Source organism: Caretta caretta, chromosome 21, assembly GCF_965140235.1.
Source record: "Caretta caretta isolate rCarCar2 chromosome 21, rCarCar1.hap1, whole genome shotgun sequence".
NCBI classification, from domain to species: Eukaryota; Metazoa; Chordata; order Testudines; family Cheloniidae; genus Caretta; species Caretta caretta.
Window position 1 is genome coordinate 12,047,949 of NC_134226.1, and position 24,719 is coordinate 12,072,667.

Sequence of the window (24,719 nt, forward strand, 5' to 3'; positions counted from 1 at the left end):
GTTGTATTTAATTTTTCACTTGGGTTCTCACAGCACTTCATAAAAAGTAGGTATTATTGTTACCACTTGCCCACTGTCTGATCAAGGCAGAGTCAGGACTAGAAATTGGGTTTAATGACTCAACCCCGAGAGCTCCTCCTCTTCTTGGTCTATAAGATACGGATACAAGTTACTCACCTTTGTAAAGTGCTTTGAAATCCTTCTATGAAAGATGTTAAACAGCTACAGAGTATTATAACAGAAGAAGTTCCACTGGCACAAAAGCATGAGTTACTGAAAAGCCCACCTCCTCCAAGAGAGAAAAAAAAGTATATTTTTATTAGTGGGCTAAAAATCAAGTGGCTGACCTCCAGTACTCAGTTTCAAAACAAATTCAGGACTAAGCAGCGTCCTGATGGAGGCTTTCTGCATTTAAACCTTAAATTTCAATTTGCTAGTATACTGGTATGCATTTTATCCTTAAACCTTCACAACCTGTTAATGTACAATTTGCAGATCTGATTAAATGCTTGTAGAATTGAAGTCAATGCTTGAAAGAAAGAAAATAGTATTGCCGATAATGAAAGATGGTAACCCATGCAGCTCCCTGATTTTTTTAACTCCCACACAGAAATATTATGTATGTCTAACATACCCTGCCTCAGCACAGGGGGCTAGACTTGACCTCTTGATGTCCCTTCCAGCCCTACATTTCTATGATATAATGTTTGCTTTGTAGACCTGGACTCCAGACGGTTTAGTAATCCTTTTAAACAAGCGAGCTGCTGTCTGCTCCATTTCTGACAACCAGATCCAAAAAAATCCATCTAAAGATACCTCAAATGAGCTCTGTCCAGTTGAAGAGATGTGGTCACGCCTTGAAATAAGTTTATGAAAGATCATAGAAAGGAAGTTTATAAATGTGTACAAGTAAAAAGTTAGTACTTTGGTGGGCAGATTTTTCCAGTGAGTTAGATAATTGTTTTGCTTAATTTCTTTTCTCTATGAAATCTTGAAACCGAAGGAAGGAAGGAAGGCGAGATACAGAATCAAGAGCTCCGCAAACCAACTCCGCAGTATAATGAAAGTGATATAGTTATTTTGTAGACACACAGATCACAATCTTTGTAGATACAATATACAAACCTCTATGGAGGCCACATTTAATTCTGTAATAACTCAGATATCCATCTTTTAGACAGAACCTAAAGTAAGAACTTATGATTGATGGGGAATAGCTCAAGATCAGAGATGTCAATCCCTTTTCTGTACCTTCCGCAAAAAAGCATTACTTTGATTCCCTCCCCCAATTTATTTGATATTAAAACTGTTAGATTAGTATTTTCAGTACCACCAATACATCCCCCCCCACCCCGGAAGGCGGTTAATTGTCTTGTACTTGGAATAATAATAGTTTAGAAGAGTTATAGTTTCTAAGTTAGATATTCTTTAATACAACATGATTGAATGAATTCACCTTACAGAAGCTGTTCTCAAAAATATATATGTAACAATTATAGGAACTTCTTCCATATTTTAAAGTTAGTTGAATTCCTAGAGCTACTTAAAATTTAGCCTCTTGTATAAACAAACAGGATTTGTAGCTCCCACTCCCCAGAATCCACAGTGAGTATATGAAATATATTTTGAACACTTTAAAAAGATTTATGGAGCTACTATGGATTTCTGCAGTGTAATAGATGTTTCTTTTAATCTCACTTACTAAAAGGAAGACTTTGGACAAAACCATCCGCCTCTAAGAGGTTAGTAAATTTAGTGAAAAGCATTATTAAACTCATCTGCAAATCAATCAGGATCCTCATTTGCATATGTCATCCTATAGGCCGATAGTTAAACTGAGATGCTTTTCTAGCCTAAATGATCAAGAGTCAATGGACCCCTCTAAGGCTCATAGATATGGTCCAGTTCTTACATTAACAGAGAATGGGGTGCACAGGGGACTTTTAGGTAACAACACTGTGGGGAACCTCAGACTTTACCCTCCAGGGATGCCCTATAGACACAAAGAGGGAGGAAATTCCTTGCCTTCAGAGCCAAAAGGAGATCCCTTCAGTTGCCCACATGGAGCCACCAGACCTTACACCTTACTCCTTCCCACCTAAGCACAGGAAACCAGGGGCTGTGTGCATACAATAGAAGCACAAGTCCGACACCCCACACTGGACACCAGTTTCCAGCTGGCTGGCAGTGGGGTTCGACTTACTTTTTCTGGGCCTTGTCCTTCTTAGCTTTGGTCCGTTTCTTCCGGGCCTGAAGTGCCAGAACTTGGGGAGAGAAATGCAGACTGATGAGATGGGGTCGGGTGGAAGAGGTGGGAGGTGCATGCTAGAGGAAAACAGAGGTTTGAAGGGGCAGGGAGCATGAAGTGGGGAGAAAGCAGAGATAAAGGAGAGAGCACAGGGCATAAGGCAGACAGACAGGAGGAGTCAGAGAGCATGTACGGGGGGGCGGAGCAGCGGCGCCAAGGCAGAAAGACAGACAGGAGGGGCCATGCCCCTGTGGGGGGTAAGGTAGATAGGAGACAGGGAGGCAAGCCAGACAGACTAGGGGGAAGCAGGGAGCATGCCCATGGGGGCAGGCCCACGGGGGGGGGGAGGGGGAACGACAAGGCAGACGGGCGGGGGGGAACGGGATAAAGCAGACGGATGGGGGGCAGGAGGCATGCCCGACGGGGGCAGGGGGCGCACCCCAGGGTGGGGGGACGGGACAAAGTAGACGGACGGGGGGGCAGGGGGGGCAAGGCAGGCAGACGGGGGGCGGGCAGGGGGTGAGCCCAGATGGGCGGCAAGGCAGGCAGACGGGGGAGGCAAGCAGGGGGCGCACCCGGGGAGGGCGGCAAGGCAGGGGGCGCGCCCGAGGGGGGGCGGCAAGGCAGGCAGACAGGGGGGGCACAGGGGCATGCCCGGGGGGGCAGCAAGGCAGGCAGACGGGAGGGGCGCGGGGGCAGAGGGTGCTCCGGGGGGGGCGGCAAGGCAGGCAGATGGGGGGGCGCGGGGGCAGGGGGCGCGCCTGGGGGGGCGGCAAGGCAGGCAGATGGGGGGGCGGGCGGGGGGCGCGCTGGGGGGGCAAGGCAGGCAGACGGGGGGGGCGCGGGGGCAGGGGGCGCGCCCGGGGGGGCGGCAAGGCAGGCAGACAAAGGGGGCGGGCGGGGGGCGCGCTGGGGGGGCAAGGCAGGCAGACGGGGGGGCGCGCGGGCAGGGGGAGCGCCCGGGGGTGGCGAGGCAGGCAGACGGGGGGGGGGCGCGGGCAGGGGGAGCGCCCGGGGGGGGCGAGGCAGGCAGACAAAGGGGGCGGGCGGGGGGCGCGCCCGGGGGGGGGCAAGGCAGGCAGACCTGGGGATCCGGGCAGGGGGCGCGCCCGGGGGGGGGCATGGCAGGCAGACGGGGGGCGCGCGCGGGCGGGGGGCGCTCCGGGGGGGGCAGGGCAGGCAGACCGGGGGGGCGGGCAAGGGGCGCGCCTGGGGGGGGTTGGCGGGCAGGGGGCGCGCCGGGGGGGGCAGGGCAGGCAGACCGGGGGGGCGGGCAAGGGGCGCGCCGGGGGGGGGGTTGGCGGGCAGGGGGCGCGCCGGGGGGGGGCAGGGGACGGCCGGGCGGCGCTGCCTGCGAGGGACGAAGGGGCCGACGCGCGGCCGCGGGTGCACGTGTCGGGGACCGGCGGCCCGCCAGGCCCGGCCCGGGAGAAGGCGCCGCGCTCACCTTTCCGCTCCATGGCGGCCAGAGCCGGTAGCCCCCACTGCCCTCCGCGCGTGCGCTCTAAATCATTCGCCTGCTTCTGCGCCTGCGCCGAGCTGGGCCGCGCCGGGAGGGGCATGCGCACTTTCGGTATCTTCGCGCGCCTCTGCACGCGCCACCAGATGTCCTCGTCGCCCTCACTGGTGCCGCTCGAGCTCGAGGCCGAGCTCGTGAGGAAGGCCGCGCCCCCTGGCTCTTCCGAACGCGTCCGGCAACGCCCCCTCCGACGGAGGGGGAGGAGCGGGGGCCCCAGGGTAGGCTCCACCCCCGAGCCCAGCCCCGCCTCCAACGGGTCCATGGTCCCGAGTGCATGCGCAACCCCCGGAGGGCGGGGACGGATCCGACGGACTGAAGGGGCGGAGGGCGGGGCGGTGCCGGCACCACCAAGCACGCGCCGGCCTGTGAGCGAAGCGCTGAGTGTGACGCAAAGCCGGCGTTGCCCCGCCCCCTCCCCGGCCCGCACAGGGGGGGGAGGGATAGCTCAGTGGTTGGAGCATTGGCCTGCTAAACCCAGGGTTGTGAGTTCAATCCTTGAGGGGGCCATTTAGGGATCTGGGGCAAAAATTGGGTATTGGTCCTGCTTTGAGCAGGGGGTTGGGCTAGCTGAGCTCCTGAGGTCCCTTCCAACCCTGATATTTTATGATTCACTGCAGTGCCCCCCACTCTGCCATGCACACCGCAGCGTGAGTGCACACAGCCATGCTGCCTGGCCACGCTGAGTGGCACACGCTGCCTGACACCCTACTGCACACCGTCCATCCCACAAAAAGCAAAAGACACGGTACCGCCACACCCAGGCTGCACACTACAATGCACACAAGTCATGATACACATTACACATGCAGGACAAGGCACAAATCGCACTATAGAACGCAAAACACACATTGGTTGATCCCTTAGGCATTACCACAATAACCATGAAGAGGTGAATCCCACAACAATACAACCACGTAATATATGAAATACACAGAAGGCATCTTACAGTATGTCATTAATCATACACAAGTCAGTGAATTATAACTTTTAAGATGTGGTTTTTATTGATACGGTTTCTGTTGATCAAATGTTTGTTTGCTTTTATGTCCATTTTTATTTCCATTTCAAGCACATTTGTGATTACGTCCTGTGCCAACATTAAAGGGACAGGGCTAGTCTACACTACAAAGGGGTTGCTGGTATAACGCCCTAATGGAGATGCAACTTAAAAGTTCTTTCGCTGGTGTAGCTAAACCACCTCCCACAACGACAGAAGGTATGCTGTTAAGTCTACACTGGAAGTTTTGCTGGCACAGCTATGTCAGAGTGAGAAATGTGATTTTTTTTTTCACGCTCCTACAATAATTGTGGCCCTAACAATTTGTAACATAGCCCTGGCTACCGTCAACTTGAAATCTCGCACATTCTTTTTAAGGCTTGGTCTACATTTGTACATTTTGCTGATCTAGCTACGTCAATTAGGAGTATGAAAAAGTCATAACCCAGTCAATATAGTTAGGCCGGCAAAGGTCCTAGTGAAAACTGCAAAAAAGTCTTTTTGCTGGTATAACTTATTTCATTTAGGAAATTGGTATAAGTAAAAGAGGGTTTGCTGATATCTACCTACTGGTATAGTTATGCCAACAAACCCTTGTTAGTGTAGATAAGGACTAAGTTAAAAGTAGTTTTGGGACTTAGACCTTTCTCCTGATTAATCTTACCAGTTTTTATGGATTTATCACTACATCTTCCTATTTTTAAAAATGTCCCCCCCTTACTTCAATTAACCACATGCAGCAGATTGTCTACACCACAGAAAACACTGAAATTGCCTATAAACCAATTGCTATCAAATGTACAAATGTAAGTAAACTAAAAAAATTTTTTTACTTATGCTCAGTTATAATAATCTTATATTTTGCTTATGGCTGTTGTAGGTAAAGAAGTGTTCAGACAGAATTATGATTTTTAATTTGACAGTATCCCTTTAAATTAAAAAAAAAAACAGAATGCATAGAGGTCAATATGACTAAAATGGAGTCTTATGATTTCTGGATTGCCAGTTATAGCAGCCAGGTGAGTTGTTGGCCATCTCCTACCAAATGAACTTAATGTAAATCCTTGTATTCTAGTACATAATCAATGTCCTGGTCAGAGTATCTAGTATTTGCCCTCTTAAGGAATTCACAATCTCTTCCTCACTTTTATAAATAAAGTTTATATCAAGGTGATTTATATATAATCCGCATCCCTGAACAGATATGGGCACCTATTGGTACAGGTGGTAAATAATAAGAAATGGTAAACTTTGTCTCCAGGGTATTTAATCAGCCACAGAGTAAGCAATTTTAATTTAAATGTTGGGAGTTTTAATATATTCAGTGTTGTTGCAGCTGTGTCGGTCCCAGGCTATTACAAAGTTTAAAGGTGGGTGAGGTAATATCTTTTATTGGGCCAATTTCTGTTGGTGAAAGAGACAAACTTTCAAGCATACACACAGCTCTTCTTCAGATCTGGATAACATACTCAGAGCATCACAGCTAGTTATAAGGTGGAACAGATTGTTTAGAGTAAGTAGTTATCACATAATTTAAGGGACCATTCACGGTGAAGTGGCCCATTAACACCCTTTCAGTCATAAGGGTTAGTAGGTTGTAGATTGTTTTAATAAGACATAAATCCAGTGTCTCTATTCAGTCTATCATTTTTAGTGTCTAGCAAAGTTATGAATTTAAGCTCCCAGGCTCGTCTTTTGAAAGTGTCGTGCAGGTTTCCTTTGAGGATGAGGACTGATAAGTCAGAAATGGAGTCATCACTTTGTGCAAGTGTTCACCCACAGGTGATATGATGTTTTGTCTTTTATTATTTTCCTGTGTGAATTCATTCGAGAGCAAAGTGATTGTCTGGTTTCACCTACATAGTTGTTCTTGAGACATTTAGCGCACTGGATGAGGTACACAAGTTGTGATAGGCATGTATAGGACACATGGATCTTGAAAGGTGTGTTGTAGAGGGGTGTTGGACACTGTACCAGTGGGGTTATGTCTGCATCTGTTGTTCTTCAGCCATATAGGGCTGGCAGAGGGGGTTTAAAACATTGGGTTGGTAAAATCTGTATATGAGCAACGTGTATTTTCTTTTTATTTCTAGGCAACAGAGTTTTAAAAACAACCCAAACCTGGAAGCCATTGTAGGAGTAGAGAATTACATTAGATTATAAACATTTCCAAGGTAAGGCAAGTTTAGAGGCCAAGGTATGTCCATACGTAACTTTAAGACAACAAAAAGAAAACGAGTACTTTTGGCACCTTAGAGACTAACAAATTTATTTGAGCATAAGCTTTCGTGAGCTACAGCTAACGCTTATGCTCAAATAAATTTGTTAGTCTCTAAGGTGCCACAAGTCCTCCTTTTCTTTTTGCGGATAGACTACCACGGCTGCTACTCTGAAATTTAAGACAACAGTTAAAGTATTTTTCACTGTTTAAAGTTGTTGTTTTGTTGCTGCTTATTACAAGCTCCTGGGATCCCAAATCTATTTCCTTACAAAAATGTAGCTTCCCATCTATTAAATAAATGTATGTACTGGTCTCTCTAATCTCTATAGCATACTGTACATCTGATGGCACACTGAGGCCCTGTTCCTGCAATGGGGTCTGCTGTTCCTGCATTTGTAACCAGTGACTGGCACGCTTGGTGGAAAGAAGATGTGTGTTCACACACAACTTGATCAATATTCTGTTAGTAACCATCGTAGCCACCTTTCTTTCACGTTTCTAGCAGCTTGGGCGAAGATGTGGTTTTCTTCCTGCCACCAGTTTGGCACAGATTTTTTTAAACAGTGTAGATGGCCCTCTAGCTATGCCTGTGTGTAACTGGTTTGACTGGTCCTCCTCCCTCCCAGCTCCCTGTGCAGTATGACATACTAGAGTGCATTGGTCCCTGAATTTCTGCTGCCAGTCTGCGTGCATGTCCCCTTCACGCTGTGGGGCCTCTGGATTGCCTTTTCTCTTGTCTCGTCATTTATTCAGTTTATTCTGTCTGGTGGCATTTGACACCCTCTTTGCATTGGACTAAGTTACTACATTGTACAAAGCAATGGAAATTCAGGACCTGAATCTCCTATTTAGGTGCCATGGGATAGCTGCCCAGACCTCCCCAGCACATAATGATACAAATAGTTAAACAGCACGCTAGCACTCACATGGTGATGTGTGAAAAAAGTTGCGGTGTCAATAAAACACAACCATGTTTGTTGTAACCGGGTGAGAAGAGACTGTCACAACCTGTTTACAAGCATAGGATTGTGTAGACAGACCTTTGGACCCTGACTTCCATTAGCCTGCCTTTTAAGTGGTACAGTCAATGGTGAGCTGGAGCCGGTTCGCACCGGTTCACTAGAACCGGTTGTTAAATTTAGAAGCCCTTTTAGAACCGGTTGTTCCGCGAGGGAGAACCGGTTCTAAAAGGGCTTCTAAATTTAACAACTGGCCAAAAGTGACGCCTTAGGTGCCAACTCCGTGGGTGCTCCAGGGCTGGAGCACCCACGGGGAAAATTTGGTGGGTGCAGAGCACCCACCAACAACTCCCCACCCCGCCCCGCACCTGGCCCCAGCTCACCTCCACTCCGCCTCCTCCCCTGAATGCGCCCCCCTGCTCTGCTTCTCCGCCCCCCCGCAGCTTCCCACGAATCAGCTGTTCATGCGGGAAGCGGGGGAGGGCTGAGAAGCAGGCGGCGGCTTCGCGCTCAGGCCCGTGGAGGTGAGCTGGGGTGGGGGGAGTGCGCGAGGAGGGCCACCCGCGCCGCAGCAGGTAACCTGGGGGTGGGGGGCGCGCAGGGGAATCGCTCCCCACCCCAGCTCACCTCCGCCACCCTGGGCCTGAGCACGAAGCCGCCGCCTGCTTCTCAGCCCCCCCGGCTTCCTGTGCGAACAGCTGATTCCCGGGAAACCAGGGGGTGGGGGGGGCAGAGAAGCGGAGCGGGGCGGCGCGTTCAGGGGAGGAGGCGGAGCAGAGGTGAGCTGGGGCCGGGCGCGGGGTGGGGAGCTGCCGGTGGGGGCTCCAGCCCCAGAGCCCCCATGCAGTTGGTGCCTAAGGCACCACTTTTGATGTGATCAGTGGGGGGAGCGGCCACTCCCCCTGCTCCCCTCCAGCTACGCTCCCCGCCCCTAGGAGCCAGAGGGACCTGCCGGATGCTTCCTGGGAGCTGCCCCAGGTAAGCACCGCCAGGACTCCCCACCTCGCCCCCTGGCAGGTCCCTCTGGCTCTTAGGGGTAGGGTGGGCACCCATTATGGTGGCCCACGAGACCCTCCTGCCCGGTTCTGGGAGCAGTCAGGGGACAGGGGTGGATGGGGCAGGGGCTCGGGGGGGGAGGGGGGCGTCAAGGAACACGGGGGGTTGGATGGGGCAGGAGTCCCGGGGGGCGGGGCACGAGTCCTGGGAGGCGGGGCACGAGTCCTGGGGGGCAGGGGCAGGCCACGACCCCCTCGTGGGGTAAGGAGGGAACCGGTTGTTAAGATTTTGGCAGCTCATCACTGGGTATAGGTGGAGTCTTTTGGTGCAAGGTACATGCTTTCTCACACCACAAAACTCTACCAGGTGATCTGTGCCTTGGTTAAACACAGGAACCTTGTGCACAGTTTTGGGATTAGTGTTAAGGCATTGCAATGACTAGACAAGAAAAAGACCAGGAAATCAGAAAGTGCCTGGTCTCCCACTAACTGAAAAGTACATGCCTTGCACAATTAATACACACATATTTTAGAACTGTTTTAAAACCATGTTGATGTTTGAAGTTAGGACATCAGTGCACCAGTTGTGGAGTGGAAAGGGCACAGTCATATCTTTGCTGCTGGTATTATTTATTCTTTGCAAGGGCCAAGAGTACTCCTCTGAAATTTGCAATGGGAAGGTTCTTTGCATTGCAAAGGGCTAGTAACACCACTCATCTTAAGTCAAGGGTGCCACAGTACAGCCCATAGATTCTGAAAATTAAGGCCTTGCGTGTTGCAAGTCGGTATTGCTCTGTTTTGATTGGAGCTGCCACTCAGGAAGGGACTTGGCTTGAAGCCACTGCACAGAAACACCACAAGGGAAGCCTGTGTACTATGAGAGTTACTCAACACTCTTAGGTTTCAGAGTAGCAGCCGTGTTAGTCTGTATCCGCAAAAAGAAAAGGAGGACTTGTGGCACCTTAGAGACTAACCCATTTATTTGAGCATGAGCTTTCGTGAGCTACAGCTCACTTCATCGGATGCACTGTTAGAAAGACAGGAAGAACTGAAAGTTCCATTCACAAGTGTCAGAGCTGTGAGACTGAAAGCTTCGTCCACTGTAAGAATGCACACATATATTGTTTTAAAAAACCTTTTACCATTTCACCTTACACAGATACAGTACCATGTCCTTCCTCCAGAAACTCCCTGGAAGCGGTAAGAATTTAAATTTAAAAGGTCTGGAGGATTTACTAATGCAGGTGACATTACAAATAATTAAATATTAACATTTCTATGCACCCCCATATAGTTAAAAGTTAACCGCCAGGAACAGCCCAGCCGTGGAAGAGTCCTATATAGTCTCCCTGCTACATGGACCATGCACACAGCAGAAGCTGGAGATGCTCTCCCAGACTGAAATTCATGCTGGAGCACAGGACCAGTACAGTAGTTTAAATCTAATTTATGCTCTCACAAAAGGGCTTAAATGGTACATGGACCTTGTGCTGATGAATTTCACCCTCAGTCCTCACTCTCGGTACTGAGGCCAGGGAAGAATTCCCTCAATGTACATACGGTAGGATGGGATGGGATGTGCATCCCTGATATAGCAAGACTGCTCCTGTTCCAAATAAAACCCCAGCATGCACCATTATGGTGATGTCACAGTTTCACCAGTCTATTGAGTATGAGCTGGTACTCAGATAACACAATTGAGAAGTTTGTTTTTTTCCACTTGCCACCTATATCTTATTCTAAAGCAGCCATTTTCTCAGCTCTTAATAACGAAACTGAACTAAATGTCTCCATTTATTGCTGTCTCAGTGAATGTCTACCAAAAAGAGAAGCAAATAACATAATTCACTGGTAGGAGGTTATAGCAGGACTGGAAAAAAAGTCACAGTATTGAGTTTTTACTGAATACACTAGGCAACTTTAGCAAAGTATCAGTGATTAAATGCTTTCTTCTAGAGCAGTGTTTCTCAGTGACCAAGTCCATGTTTCCAGCACCGGTCCCTGAGATCTCCTTGACACAGTCTAGGAAGGCAGCAAGCCCTGGTATCAAAAAGGTTGAGAAACACTGTTCAAGAGTGTCACCTAGTTTTGCATGCATCTGAGGTTAATGAAATAGCAGGTGTGCAATCTGCTGAAAACTGCAAACGAGATTTAGTCCCTAGAAAAACAATATGCAAAAGATGTGCCATGTTTGAGGACATTTAAAAAACTACAGAGAATTTCAGAAACATGTAAAAATTCATTTAATGGCTCCAAGCTTTATAGTTAATTCAGTACAAAGGTTAAAATTGCTGCTGAATAGTCCCTCTGTTTGAAAGTCCTGAAGAATAACTTCATACACTGTGCTAGTTTCCTTAAACCAGCAGAACCATTGGATGGACTGGCTAGTTGGCTATTTCAATAACTTTGAAAGAGACAAAGGCAAAAAACCCCAAAATGCAGGCAAGAACTACCTCAACTGTGCTGTAGCAGCACCTCTCCCCATATATTGGACTAGGATTTCCTGTCCGCTCTTGCGCATCTCAGGGATCTCTGGCATATTTCCACTTCTGCTCCCACTCCTCATCTCTGTCACCTGGCTCAGGAGGTGGAGCATCATACTGTTGAAATATGTTCATCTCTGCTTCACTCTGGAGTGAATAAGCGCGGAAGAGATCTGATATTGGCTCTTCATTTAAGAGTTCGCTCCCGGTAATCTTTAAAGAGGAAATATCTTTGTTGTTACCGGAGTGCAGACTTCTCTCCTGAATAACACACACACACACACACACAGTGCCTTCTAGTGAGCTGCACAATGCCCGACATATTGGAATGAAAAGCCCCCCTGCTCCCTTGCACTTCCCTTGATAAGGCTGAAGTGATCCAGCAATAATTTAGAAAAGAACAAAACTTCTGAATTGCCCTTACAGGGTCCTCAATCTAGCAGTCAAGTGGAGACGCATTAAAATTATGTCAACAACAAGACCATCTTCGCCATAACTCACATACTGGTTCACCCCCTGCCAACATACACAAAAAATGATTTCACCCTAATAATAGTATCTTCTTACACTTCCATTGTACTTGTCATCCAAAAGGATCCCAAGATGGCACCACAAACTATACATACATAATGGTCACTTTACCAACCAATGAAGTGCAGCAACCTCTTACAAGGGGAAAGCAGGAGTGAGGGCAGGTCTACACTTAAAACACTATCCACAGTAGCGCTTTCATGAAGATGTGCTCCACCGACAGGATAATCCACCTCCATGAGAGGCAAGAGCTATGCTGGCGGAAGAAGCTCTCCCACCAACACAGTGCTGTCTACACTGGTGCTCAGGTCAGTATAACTACATCACTCCAGGGTAGGGATATGAATGATTTACAACCCTGAGCGATGTAGTTATACTGAACTAATTCTGTTGTATAGAATTATACAACAGAATTGTATAATTCTAGGCCAGGGTTTAGTTGTTTAACAACACGCATCAATAGTATACACCAGTTTAGGAAGGGACGGGAAAACAGAATGCTGTTTCTAATTGAAATTGCAGGATAAGTGTAGGGAGGCTGAATTTATGTAAGTAGGCAAGGACAATGGGATTAGTTCCTTGTTTTTTCAGAAGTGTCATGGTATCTTTCCCGAATAGGAGTTGTCTTCATTGCAAGACAATAATGCGTTATACTGTTGTCAGTGAGATAAGCCAAAATTCTGAAGGCTTACAGCAGGGAATACTTCCATTGACTTCAGGGGAGTTTTGCCCAAATCAAAGACTTCAGGATTTGGCCCACAGTGAACAGAAATTTTTCCAAAATTCATCTTTGGTTTGAATTTAAGCAAGGTAAATTTAATTTCAAGGATTTTTTCTGGGAAAATTAGAGGGTATGGAAAATAGAGACTGACTTCTAATATCCAAAATACCTCCCGTCACCCTTAGCACTGTGAATATTTTTTAAGGACTATGAAACCTGTGCTGATGTGATCTTTAAAGAATAATACTTACCTAATTATCTCCCAGGGAAAGTAGATAAGTCATTCCTGTGAGAATTAATTGGTTAACACTCAGCACTTGAGTACTGCTTTACAAATATTACTATTTGAAACCTGGCGAGAACCCAAGTGGAATCCCAGTTAGCCAGCTTCTTAGTCAGTTTCAACATCAGCAGTTAAGTGTGTAATGTGACAACACATGAAAATGTATACTCCAGTTGATCTACCTTAATTCTGTAGATCAGAGTATAAAGATGAAAAGACTTTTTAGACGGATTCCCTCTCTCTGTCACCCAACATAGCCCACAGTCAAGACATCATTTTTCCTCAACAATATATTTTCTAGTGCTGACAGAACTTATTGCTAGGAACTTTTTCTGGTATTCATGCTAAATTTATCTTTGCTTAATTTCATGCCATTACTCCTATGTGACTCTAAACAATTTCGGTCCAATTCTCCTCACTAACACCACTTTTACACTAGTGTAAATCCATTGACTTTCATGCTTGTGATTTACACTAGCATGAGAGAAGAATCAGGCCTTTCCTCTTACTTCTTGAGGTTTAATAATGCTTATCTTATATATATAGCCTGTTACAGGGTGGTACTGTTTTCCTGAAACAGCTACACTTATGTTTTGATCCTGCTGGGAATGGATTAAGTGGTTTCTGATGACTCAATACCGCAAATGGTTCATTATCTCAACTGCATATCAGAGAGCTAGCAGAGGTTTTTTGGAGGGAGAGAATTTAGGTTGTGGGCTAAGCAGTCCTGAGGTAGGAATCCTAAGAGCAGCCAAGCTTGGGAAAAGGTTTTAACAGAACTTGATCTTATTGTTAATTTCTTTGTTAAAGCCAATCCCCAGGAAGTGTAGAATTTGTTTTAAATCAAATTGCGAAAGGCACCTGGTCACAGCCCTATACATCTTAAAACTGCTCTGCAAACATTCATTAATACAACAGGCAATAACATAGGGCAGTATTATTACCCTCATTTTACAGGTGAGGAAACTGAGGCACAGACTGATTAAGTAACTTTCCCAAGATCACAGAGGGAGTCTACATAAGAGTTGGGATTAGAACCCAGGAATCCCTGGCTACCATATGCCCATACTCATTCCCGTAGCTCAAACTGCCTTTCTATGTTTACACCTTCAAATCCTTGTAGGATCACTCGGTGGCATCTAGATTTAAGCGGAGTACCACACCTTCTGTTCCTCTGTGAGCCCTTCATCTAACTCCTGTTCAGGGTCTCCAACGCTGAGTTCCACAATCTCTGGCCTTTGATTCTGTTCCAAAGCGGCCAGCACAGCGTCATGCAGGGTTAGAAAGAACCGGGCTTTGGTGACGCAGCCATCAAAGAAATCATTCTTCTCAAAGATTGCTATTACAGAGACTGTAAAAAAAAACAAAACCACCAGGGCAGACACGAAGGAGCACAGTTATAGCATTTCACCGAGGTTTAAAAACGTATCTTTTTCTTACAAAAAGTGGCTAAATACAGCATTACCCATACTATACTCACGGTGGCAGCTGGCTATCAGGACCGAAATACCAAGATTCTGAAACATATGGAACATCTGTAGAGAGAATCCCATATTAATATTAGTGACACTCTCATGATCTATGCAGGAACGGCCATAGAACCAGAAGGCAGGACATGCAAGGGGGAAAAAGCTTTTGCTTATAACTCTGCTTTTCTGAAGATACCGTTCTTCTAGAAGACTTAGTCCGGGGTTATAGGTCAGTGCAAGACCAGCAGAACTCTCACAGTTCAAAGAATTCTGGCTCCAAAGAGCCAGGCCCCACATTGGACATCCTGTACCACAGCCTGCAGGATATAAATTTGGCCTTCCCAGTATTCAGATCAGTTGCTTTGGTTGTACAGGAAGTGGAGCTCCCATGTTAAGTCAACTGGAAATGATTCAATGCCCACACACCTGCGTGCACACATGCAAAATATGCCCCAGAGTAAACAATGCAAATAAGGACCTACGTTTTCAAACATAACCATTAATTTTGAGTGCCTGGTTTTGGGTGCCCATCTTGAGACACTTAATTTCAAAAGGGACCTGATTTTACAGGGCAGGTGCTCAGCATACCTGGAAAATCAGGTCCCTTTATGATTAAGGTGGCTGAAGTTGGGCACCTCAAAATTGAGGCCCTTAAAATCATTAGTTGCTTTTGAAAATCCAGGTCAAGTGTAAGTAGAGAAACTCCTTAAAAGATCATCTTTAATATTGATGGGGGACCGGGTGAGAATCCCAGTGACAGGGTATCTTCAGAGAACCGCTGCTACAGGCAAGTCATTTTCTCTACAGATACGGTCTGCCAGGGTTCTCACTTGACGACTAAGACGCTAAAGAGCTGTCCCAAAGAAAAAGGTAGATAAGGCTGCAATGAACAACAATAACAAACCAATGTCAACAGAGAGAACAGACATTTTTTATCTACTCTTCCTGTCTAGGACTAAAATAACTCTTAAATGTCCAGACAAACCAAAAAATGCTCACGTATGCTAGAGACAAAGACTTCCTGTAAGAACATGCTAACTTGCAATGAACTTTTTAAATAACTTTTTAAATAAAACATCTCAGGGAATGAGAGCGTTTATCCTCTCCTACTCTGGAAACAAGAACCAGCCCTCTGAGTGTCCCAGACAGGATTTCCTCCTGGAGGCTGAAACGAAGTACAAAGCACTGAAGTTCCAAAACAACCGGCACGAAGTACTACGGAAATATGCCAAAGCTCCCAGTTTGCTGTGTGAAGGGCAAAACACAAACAGCAGAAATGGGGAAAAATAAATGAAAGATTAAAAAAGTCATCTGAGTTGACATAATCTCAGATATTATTAGTGAGTCAGGTAAGGGCATTTCTGCATGTGTTTTTTAGATCTACAGTGTACCTTTAAACAAATAGCCAGGGAATATATGTGGATCTTCGAAATTACACATTTGTGAAAATACAAAGATCAGTCTTGCTCCCATTAAAGTCAATAGTAACAGGGCAGGTGCTTATATAATAGGTAACTTTAGGGTAATGGGAAGCATCTGATGTTGGGCAAACTTCAGTTTCTGCTTTTACATGCATTCAAGTGACTTGCCTGCCTCAGTAAATCTGAAGCTTGCAAATCCACAAACTGCACCATGCTGAAGTCTAAAATAATAGTGTGGACTGGATATGTTGAAAACTCTGTGGACCGCAACTGTGTTGCTTCCTGGCACAATAGTGTTGTGGAAGTATCTACTCCAGGGTCTGAAGAATGCCATGTTCTCTCCCCTTCATCCTTCTTCTTTCCACTCTCAGGTCTTGCTGCCCTGAGCCTGATGGCTGTGGACTGAGCATGCTGTGTTTGCAACATTCCTGTTGGGAGAGTCCCAGAACTGTGCTTGCTTTCAAACTTTGACCAACGTATCAAATTCAGGGAAGATGATGAAGACTCATTATCCCTATGAAGTCGCTTCACCAGTTTCTCAGTATAGGGTATCTAGAATGGAAACGTGGAGAGTAAAGACAGTTAAGAGAATTGTGTCTAGAAGGTTGCAGTTGCAGTTATGACAGCATTGTAAATCGTTTGATATCTTTCCTCTCTCATGGTAGAAATACCTTTGAACTTGTGCTAAATATAGCACTAAGCCACAACAGTACATAAATTAGAAGGAGATTGATGCAAGCCTTGGTTGTGGTCAGCAGAGTACCTTCAGCTACCCTGGAAGTGCTGTGTTAGCTTAGTCCTGCACGCCTTGAAGTTGCTTATTACCATTGGAAAGTGGGCCACTAATTTAATATTCCATTTTTTAAAACAGAAGCAGTTTTTTCAGGTTTTATGTACCATATTCTTCCCCTATGAAAAGTAGTTCCTAAGATAAAGTGATGAGAAAACAGAGACGCGGTTATCATTTTTTTCCTTAATAGTTTGAATATATGCTTTTGTTATTTAATTTTTAAACCCAACCCTTTCTTGTGATGGTTCCTTGGTCTCTCCACCCCCTGCCCCTTCTAAGCCTAGCTGCCCTTTCAGCAATAGTTGGTCACCCAGCCAATAATTTTAACTCAATTCCTTTTAAAAAAAGTTAAGTTTGGAATACTGAATAGCTCCAAGTTTGGCTTTTGCACTAGTAAAAGAGTTAAAAGCAGCTGAAAGGTTCACACTCTGCAGCTTGGTACTTTGGAAGAAGATGGCTGTTCAAAGCGATCACTGACTTTCTTCAGAAACTCAATCCCGCCCATCCTTCCAAAACTGCTTCCCTTCATGCCCCTTCCGCATGAGGGGCCTTTGTTATCTTTTACGAAGTGCATTAGATAGTTTAGAGAATTAAGAATATTGCCCTGAAGCCTCTTCCATCCATTTACCTATGACACTGTCAAATTCCAATTATGGGGCGTGTGACTGGCTGTACAGAAGGCGTTCGTAATAAGGAGAGGAGAAATCCTCTGATCACGGAGATTGTGACAGGTAGGATTTGACGTATTTAATGATCATGCATTTGTGGGTATCTCACACTAGGAGTGGCTAGAATTCTGCAGGCAGCCAAAGACAGTCTTGGACTTGTGTGGGAAAAGGAAAGCAAATCCCTGTTGAGGCATCTGACAAAGTTAGTTCTTTCAGCCCCAGAAAGGAAGGCGAACATGTTGGGTTTTCCCACTGCTGGTCAATTCAACCAACAAGCAAAATCTCAGTTCATCTGCCAGGGAAGATATAAACAAATATAAGGGTTGAGAGCAAAGAGAAGGGTTGTGCCTGCTTATTTCTGGTTTGCAAATATATGCAAATGTATATGCAATTAGGTATGGCCTTCAGGCAAGCTAGTGACATGGCTCTCAGTGTCACAAAGTCTGGGTTTGTTTATTAAAAAAAAAAAAAAAGAAAAAAAAAGGGAGCTGACCCTGGGTAATGGCTCAGGTGGATCACAAACACAGGCACACTGAAAGTCCTTTTTCTCCATTCCAGTGCTAGACAGACTAACGGAGATTAAAGCTCTCATTTCGTTTTCATCGAGGGGCACGGCTTTCACATCCATCTGAAAAAGACAGACGGTATCTCAGAGAGGGTTGTGTGCTTCCACTGGAGGAGGTTAGAAGCTGATGGTGATTGGAAAAGTAGCGTTTACCTTCTCTAACAAGTAGCCTTTGAAGTGTCTCATATTTGCAAAGGAGATGGAGGAACAACACTGGAAGATTTTCACACCTTCAATCTCCGCTGCCTGGAAGACAAAACCGGAGTCTCTGAGGTTTGTGCCTATGCTAGAAAAATGATCCACCGTTGACATTGACAATGGGTCTTCTCTGACCAGGACAAGCCACATTGTTTCCAAAACTCATTAGTGAAAATACCCTATGCCTTGTCTACACCAAACCTTTTTTTTTAAGTTCTTCCACCTTTGCAGCTCCATGAGTTCAGCAATACGGGGAGAACTAATGTAGACATTGCTGTTCACTGCAGCATTATCCAGATCTGCATAAAGTAGGGTCAATAACATTATGGTAAAAATATCAGTGCCCTGCTCTTGCTACCACTGCTGGGAGAATTTTTAAGAAACTCTAGTACAGACACAGCCATTATTGACATCTGTTGTGAAAAATGAGTCATTTTCCTAGCATAGACAAGACCTGACTAAGGACAGCAGATCAGCAATAAATTCTATATAGTTCCAGCAATGACAGGGAGCAAGCCTTTCATTACTGGGGGAGCCTGGATCGATTGAATGAGCTCCCAAAATGACAAGTCAGACTGATCTCCTGATCTTTGGGCAATTTGTATTACTCTTCGCTGCCAATATTCAAAGATCCTTACAGATTTTCAAGGCTTGAAGTGAATGAACTGAGTCTGATGGATCACTCCCAGGTGTCCAAGTGAAGAAGCTGGATTACAGAGAGGAACTGAGTATTAGGTTTTGTTCTCTTACTGCTTTGTAGTCAGATAAACTTCTGTATAGATCTGTGTTTGGAATCTGGCCCAGCATCACAATCTTCATTCTGAAATAAGATGTTTATTAGGTTTTCTTAGAGTAGAGAGGAAAAACTAGCACCACCCAATATTTTGGTCCCTGTCCCTATCTTCTTTATTGGGGACACCCAAGCACCTGTGCCCTTCACATCAAACCTTGAACCGTCTAGAAAGCTCTGTTTCAAGCCACGGAACACTCCAGGCAAGGGTATGTAAGAAGGCATGTAGTCTCTCCCTCTCCCAAATCCAATATATTCTCCAAAGAAGGGAGGAAGGAGGATCTAGATCGTGGCTAGTGTCAGTGTGTAGCGACACTGTACTCAAAGGAATCCATTTCCTGGTAACTTTTCTCATTCTTTAGAGTATTGTCAGTACACACACCCACTTTTGAGAAATTCACCAGCAGTAAAAAACCACCAACATGGTATGAATGCGGAGGATATTTAAATGAACAGTTATCCGGAACTCTTTCTCAAAGTGCTCATTAGATGTCAATGCTAGGTCACGAAAATGATGCTGCACAGAAGTATGAGCTAAATTCCATGTCGCAACTTGAAATATTTTCATAATTGTGACATTCTGAAGGAATGCCTTAGAAGCTACCTTGGATCAATTCAACTGAGGGCTGTAATACTTTGGTCTAATTCCGGTTGTTAGCCTGGTATGGGGGTGGCTGGATGGTATTTAGTAGCCTGTGATATACAGAAGGTCAGACTTGAGGATCTGGTGGTCCCTTCTGGCTTTAAACTGTATGACTCAATAAATGTCTTCTGATACTTTTAAGGACTGGGATACCTGCTAGCTCAAAGCATGTTTCTGTACAGAATTTAATGTCCTTTGATAATCACTGGGAAGAAATAATCTGTCCCATAAGTCTATCAATGTAAACTTTAAATAACTGGAGGTGGGGAGGGGGCGGGGAGATTTTACAGAAGAGTTTTGTTCTGTTACAAGAGTAGAGAAGGGTCCATTTAGTGTCGATCTTGAGTAAGCTGATCTCCCCTGGCTGTGAATGCATTTAGTGAGAAGAAAGATACGTTGATGGACAGAGTCAGGTGAATATCAATGACCACTTTAGGGATAATCTTGGAATGAGGACACAGTGTACCACCTTACTGTTATGGAAGACTGTGTATAGAGGGTAGGTGATTAAAGCAAGCAGCTCACTGACTCTCCTGGCTGATGTTATCATCACAATAAATGGTCTTCAGTCAGATGACAGAGGCACCCTTTCCAGAGACTCAAATGGATAGTCCATCAGCTAGGCTAGGAGGTTAAATTCCCCAAAATGTACCAGTTCATGCGCAGATGGGAAATCATGAGACCTGAGAAAAACCTTGACCGAAGGGTTTACCCCACAAGCACAAAACCACTTCTGTACTGGACTGTGACATACTGCTATTCCCAAAATAACAACTTTAGGTACACTTAGTGCCCTGCTCTGAGGGTAACATGACCCAGTACCTGTGTGACCTAACAGTGATGATGAAGAAGGTGAATCCCATTGCGATGGCCAAGCCGATATCGAGACCAAGACACAGAACGGCTGCAAAAGTCACAATCCAAATAACCTTTGAATAAGAGGCAGGGAGGACAATATTAGCTGCTGAAAGGGTCAAACAAGAACACACCAACAATGCACCCATGTAACCTGCTCCATCTCAGCCACCAAAGACAGCAGCTTTCACTGAGTCAAACCAATAATTCAGCTGTGTCCTGTACTGATGAATGTACTTGGGACGACTTCTCTTGTGCAGAGCTACTGTAAACCTCAGAAAGGCCCTAATGACTTTTCAGTTGAACTGTTCTGGGCAGCACCATCAAGCTAGATTTATTATTATATTATTTGTATTACAACAGCCCGTGTGAGCCCCAGTGATGGCCCAGGAGCCCACGGTGCTAAGGACTACACAAACACAAGCAGAATGAACTGTGTGATGGCTGCAAACATCATGTTAGTTCTGCAACATTTTTGAGAAGGGAGATTTGGTGGGTTTACTTAGGAGGGGATCAGCTAAATGGAAAGAAGGAGAATGGGACAGGGCAGGGGAAAAGGTGTGAAGGGAAGCTGAGGTGAAGATACTGTGAGAAGGAAGTGGAAGGCTGGAGCAAATACCCAATCAGCCATAGGGCAGAGAAAGTCAGAAAACATTCTACAGTGTTGATTGGGCTGTCCAAAGGCCAAAAGGTCCCTGCTTTGGCTTCTGCTGGTCCTACCACATGGCATCTCTGGCTGGCTTCTCACTGCAGCTCACTTGGTTGCTGTACGAAAGTAGAGGTTAGAAATGGTAGCATAGGTGAAGTGTCTCAACTTCACTCCTGGAACATTTCTAGCCTGGAAGTGGTGACAGACAGGGATCAAAGCACAGGGCTTCAGAACCTCCACCACAGACTCAAGCTACAAATGCTGATAGATTTACTCCCCCTACTCCACCAAATATACAGGCACCATACATTTGAGGATGCAGAATCCAAAGCCCATAATACACTAGGGAAAGTGTTATGTGTAACTGCAAGGGGATCCAAGTTTGCATACATAATTGTACCCTACACCAAGAGGACTATAAGGATAAGAAGGCCTCACTGAGACAGGGTGCTGAGAATTCCCAGCATAGGTCTGGAGCGCCATCCCCAATGGCAGAGAAACTGTACTGAGTCCCTGGGTACCAAGACCCGTCTCTCCCAGAAGGAGCTCATGTGCTAAATCCTGGAGTGGAGTAACAGGGGAAAGAACCCTGCTGTGGTCAACTGAAGAAAACACAACTACTCTCGTTGGAAATGGAGGCACAAGTGACCCAGATGCTCCATCCTTTCCAGTGATCAAAGGGAGCATTGACCGAGGTTGACACCAAAGTCTCCACAATCTGAGGAGAATGAAAAGCTGATGCTCAGTCAGAATCTCAAGCCTCCTTAACAGGGTTTCAGTGATGTGAAGGTATTAAATGGCAATTGGGGTCATGCTCCTCTGAGCTCAGACTCCTGCATGAGGGGAGAGGGGATGTAGGTCCACAAACGGTGGGAAGACATCATGGCTCCAATGGACACTGCTTCTTATAGGTTCAGTAGTTCAGTCACCAAGAGCACACTTCTGCCTACAGTGTGAATCTACTTGGCTAACACTTTTTAAAAGCAGAACCTGCATTTAAAGGGAGAGGTTGGCTATAGGTTACAGGCTGCTTTTACACCAATATGTGTTTGAATAAATTACAGTTCAGCTAATGTATTTTTTAATACATGTATTTTTTAATAAGCTGTTTTAGTTCAGCTGGAAATGTTCTAGGTTCATAGAATTTTAGAAAATCTTGTTTCCAGCTATAAGCCTTGCCAAGGAGTAGGTGAGTCAAGTTTTATAGTGTTTATAAACAGGCTACTAAAGTTATGGGCCTCTTTTGTCCCAGCTACCAAAACCACAGCACAGGCTGAGAGCATTAAAAACAGAATATATGATCTGGAAGCAAACCTCCTCAGGTAAATTTCCTTTCCTTAACACGCAGAACACTGAATGAGGTATCACATTTAGTTTATCTTTTTATCAGTTAGGTGTGTATACAATGCTCATCACTGTGGGATCTCAGCATTCAACATTTGTCTACTTCAAACATATGTGGAGATAATTTTGTTGATTTTTTCATTGCATATATTTTATTTTGGGAGAAACTTTCTTAAATATATTTGTTCTTTTTAAAAAAACAGGATACAAAGTAATCTATAGGTGAAAGAGGGCGTGGGCTGGCTTGGGTGCAGGTGAGAATTGTTTCCCTGCAAACATCCAACTCTTCCAGCCTGAAGTCACCCACATGGTACCTGAACAGTTTGCCTCCCCTAACATTTTGAGGCCATAAGCAATTCTGCCTATACTGAAATAATTGCAAGTTAATTTGTAAAACTATTTCGCTGCATCAAACAGCCCCTTTCAGTAATTCAGCTTCCTCTGTGCAGCAGAGGACCATCTCTCCAAGAGCACCTGAATTGTTTGCTCTGCATCCTTCCCTGAAAGCATACACACACCCCCGCTCCAAATCCCTGTGTGAGTCTTTCCCACTTACAAAATGATACTTATCCTGTCTCCACAGGGTGGGGACATCCATAAATTTTTCAAGAAATGGGAACATGTTGACCATTACAATCGCAGCTAGTACAGCCTATGGGAGTCAGAGAAAAATAGCATTTATTCTCCTGTTAATTCGTTATGGGACTCTAAACATGCTATGAAATGGATACATAGACCATGGCTAGATAAACTGCTAAGTTAAGGTGTTAAAATACCTACAGTTCAGTAATTACCGTGTATACATATGACTAACAATTTTCTTCTGATCTGTAAACCCATATTAAATTTGTATATAATCTCTTGTCTAATTTCACAGGAATGTCTGCAAATATAATTGCATCGTCTGTTGAAATATGTGTTAACTTCCGCTGCAGTACTCTTCAATAAACCACCGCAAATATGCTTTTGCCTCCTGAAACACTAAGGGAGGGCCACATCACCACCACAAAAATACTGCTTCGATAAGGAATGCTTTTAGCTAGCCCGGACAACACATAGCCAGACAGGGGAAGCTGTCTGACACCATTTGTCAAAAACACCCCTTTTTCCTAATGCAGACAAGAGAATTGGGGGTGGGTAACATCCAATTTGTTAGCTAGTTCTGGGAAAGGGCTTGGTCTTCCTATCTTAGGCCATGTCTACACTTACAAGCTGATACAGCTGCGCTGCTGTAAAAGCGCGCGTGTAGCTGCGTTATGCAGACGGGAGAGCGCTCTCCTGTCGACATCATAAAACCAGCTCAACGAGTGGCAGTAGCTATGTTGGTGGGAGAGCGTCTCCCGCCGACATAACGCTGTGCACACGAGCGCTTATCCTGGCAACATTTATGTCGTGCAGGGGTGTGTTTTTTTCACACCCCTGAGCGACAAAAGTTTTGCTGACATAAGTGTTAGTGTAGACATGGCCTTACAGAGAGGCCAGGGGACATTGAAAAATAATGCTCGGTCTCAGCAGTTCCCTAAGTCCTGGTCTACACTAGGACTTTAGGTCGAATTTAGCAGCGTTAAATCGATGTAAACCTGCACCCGTCCACACAATGAAGCCCTTTATTTCGACTTAAAGGGCTCTTAAAATCGATTTCCTTACTCCACCCCTGACAAGTGGATTAGCGCTTAAATCGACGTTGCCGGCTCGAATTTGGGGTACTGTGGACACAATTCGATGGTATTGGCCTCCGGGAGCTATCCCAGAGTGCTCCATTATGACCGCTCTGGACAGCACTCTCAACTCAGATGCACTGGCCAGGTAGACAGGAAAAGAACCGCGAACTTTTGAATCTCATTTCCTGTTTGGCCAGCGTGGCAAGCTGCAGGTGACCATGCAGAGCTCATCAGCACAGGTGACCATGATGGAGTCCCAGAATCACAAAAGAGCTCCAGCATGGACCGAACGGGAGGTACGGGATCTGATCACTGTTTGGGGAGAGGAATCCGTGCTATCAGAACTCCGTTCCAGTTTTCGAAATGCCAAAACCTTTGTGAAAATCTCCCAGGGCATGAAGGACAGAGGCCATAACAGGGACCCGAAGCAGTGCCGCGTGAAACTGAAGGAGCTGAGGCAAGCCTACCAGAAAACCAGAGAGGCGAACAGCCGCTCTGGGTCAGAGCCCCAAACATGCCGCTTCTATGATGAGCTGCATGCCATTTTAGGGGGTTCAGCCACCACTACCCCAGCCGTGTTGTTTGACTCCTTCAATGGAGATAGAGGCAATACGGAAGCAGGTTTTGGGGACGAAGAAGATGATGATGAGGAGGAGGTTGTAGATAGCTCACAGCAAGCAAGCGGAGAAACCAGTGTTCCCGACAGCCA

General features: G+C 45.8%; 2 protein-coding genes across 3 annotated transcripts in view; both read right to left on the minus strand.

The window, feature by feature from the left end:
* The window catches only part of SRPK1 (SRSF protein kinase 1), a 45,224-nt gene extending 41,167 nt beyond the window's left edge, over positions 1–4,057 (minus strand). For both annotated transcript variants that reach the window (XM_048826482.2, XM_048826483.2), the window contains exons 1-2: positions 3,696–4,057; positions 2,204–2,264 (exon numbers count right to left, since the gene is read on the minus strand). In XM_048826482.2, the coding sequence (XP_048682439.1) occupies positions 2,204–2,264; positions 3,696–4,029 (395 nt within the window). In that variant the 5' untranslated portion in view covers positions 4,030–4,057. The remainder of the gene's footprint in view (positions 1–2,203; positions 2,265–3,695) is intronic.
* Positions 4,058–11,248: 7,191 nt separating this feature from the next.
* Positions 11,249–24,719, minus strand: part of SLC26A8 (solute carrier family 26 member 8) — a 32,132-nt gene continuing 18,661 nt past the window's right edge. Inside the window, exons 11-19 of the mRNA XM_048826502.2 lie at positions 22,906–23,001; positions 20,324–20,430; positions 18,819–18,888; positions 18,024–18,116; positions 17,799–17,933; positions 16,016–16,399; positions 14,438–14,492; positions 14,121–14,308; positions 11,249–11,683 (exon numbers count right to left, since the gene is read on the minus strand). Coding sequence (XP_048682459.2) covers positions 11,462–11,683; positions 14,121–14,308; positions 14,438–14,492; positions 16,016–16,399; positions 17,799–17,933; positions 18,024–18,116; positions 18,819–18,888; positions 20,324–20,430; positions 22,906–23,001 — 1,350 coding nt within the window. The 3' untranslated portion in view covers positions 11,249–11,461. The remainder of the gene's footprint in view (positions 11,684–14,120; positions 14,309–14,437; positions 14,493–16,015; positions 16,400–17,798; positions 17,934–18,023; positions 18,117–18,818; positions 18,889–20,323; positions 20,431–22,905; positions 23,002–24,719) is intronic.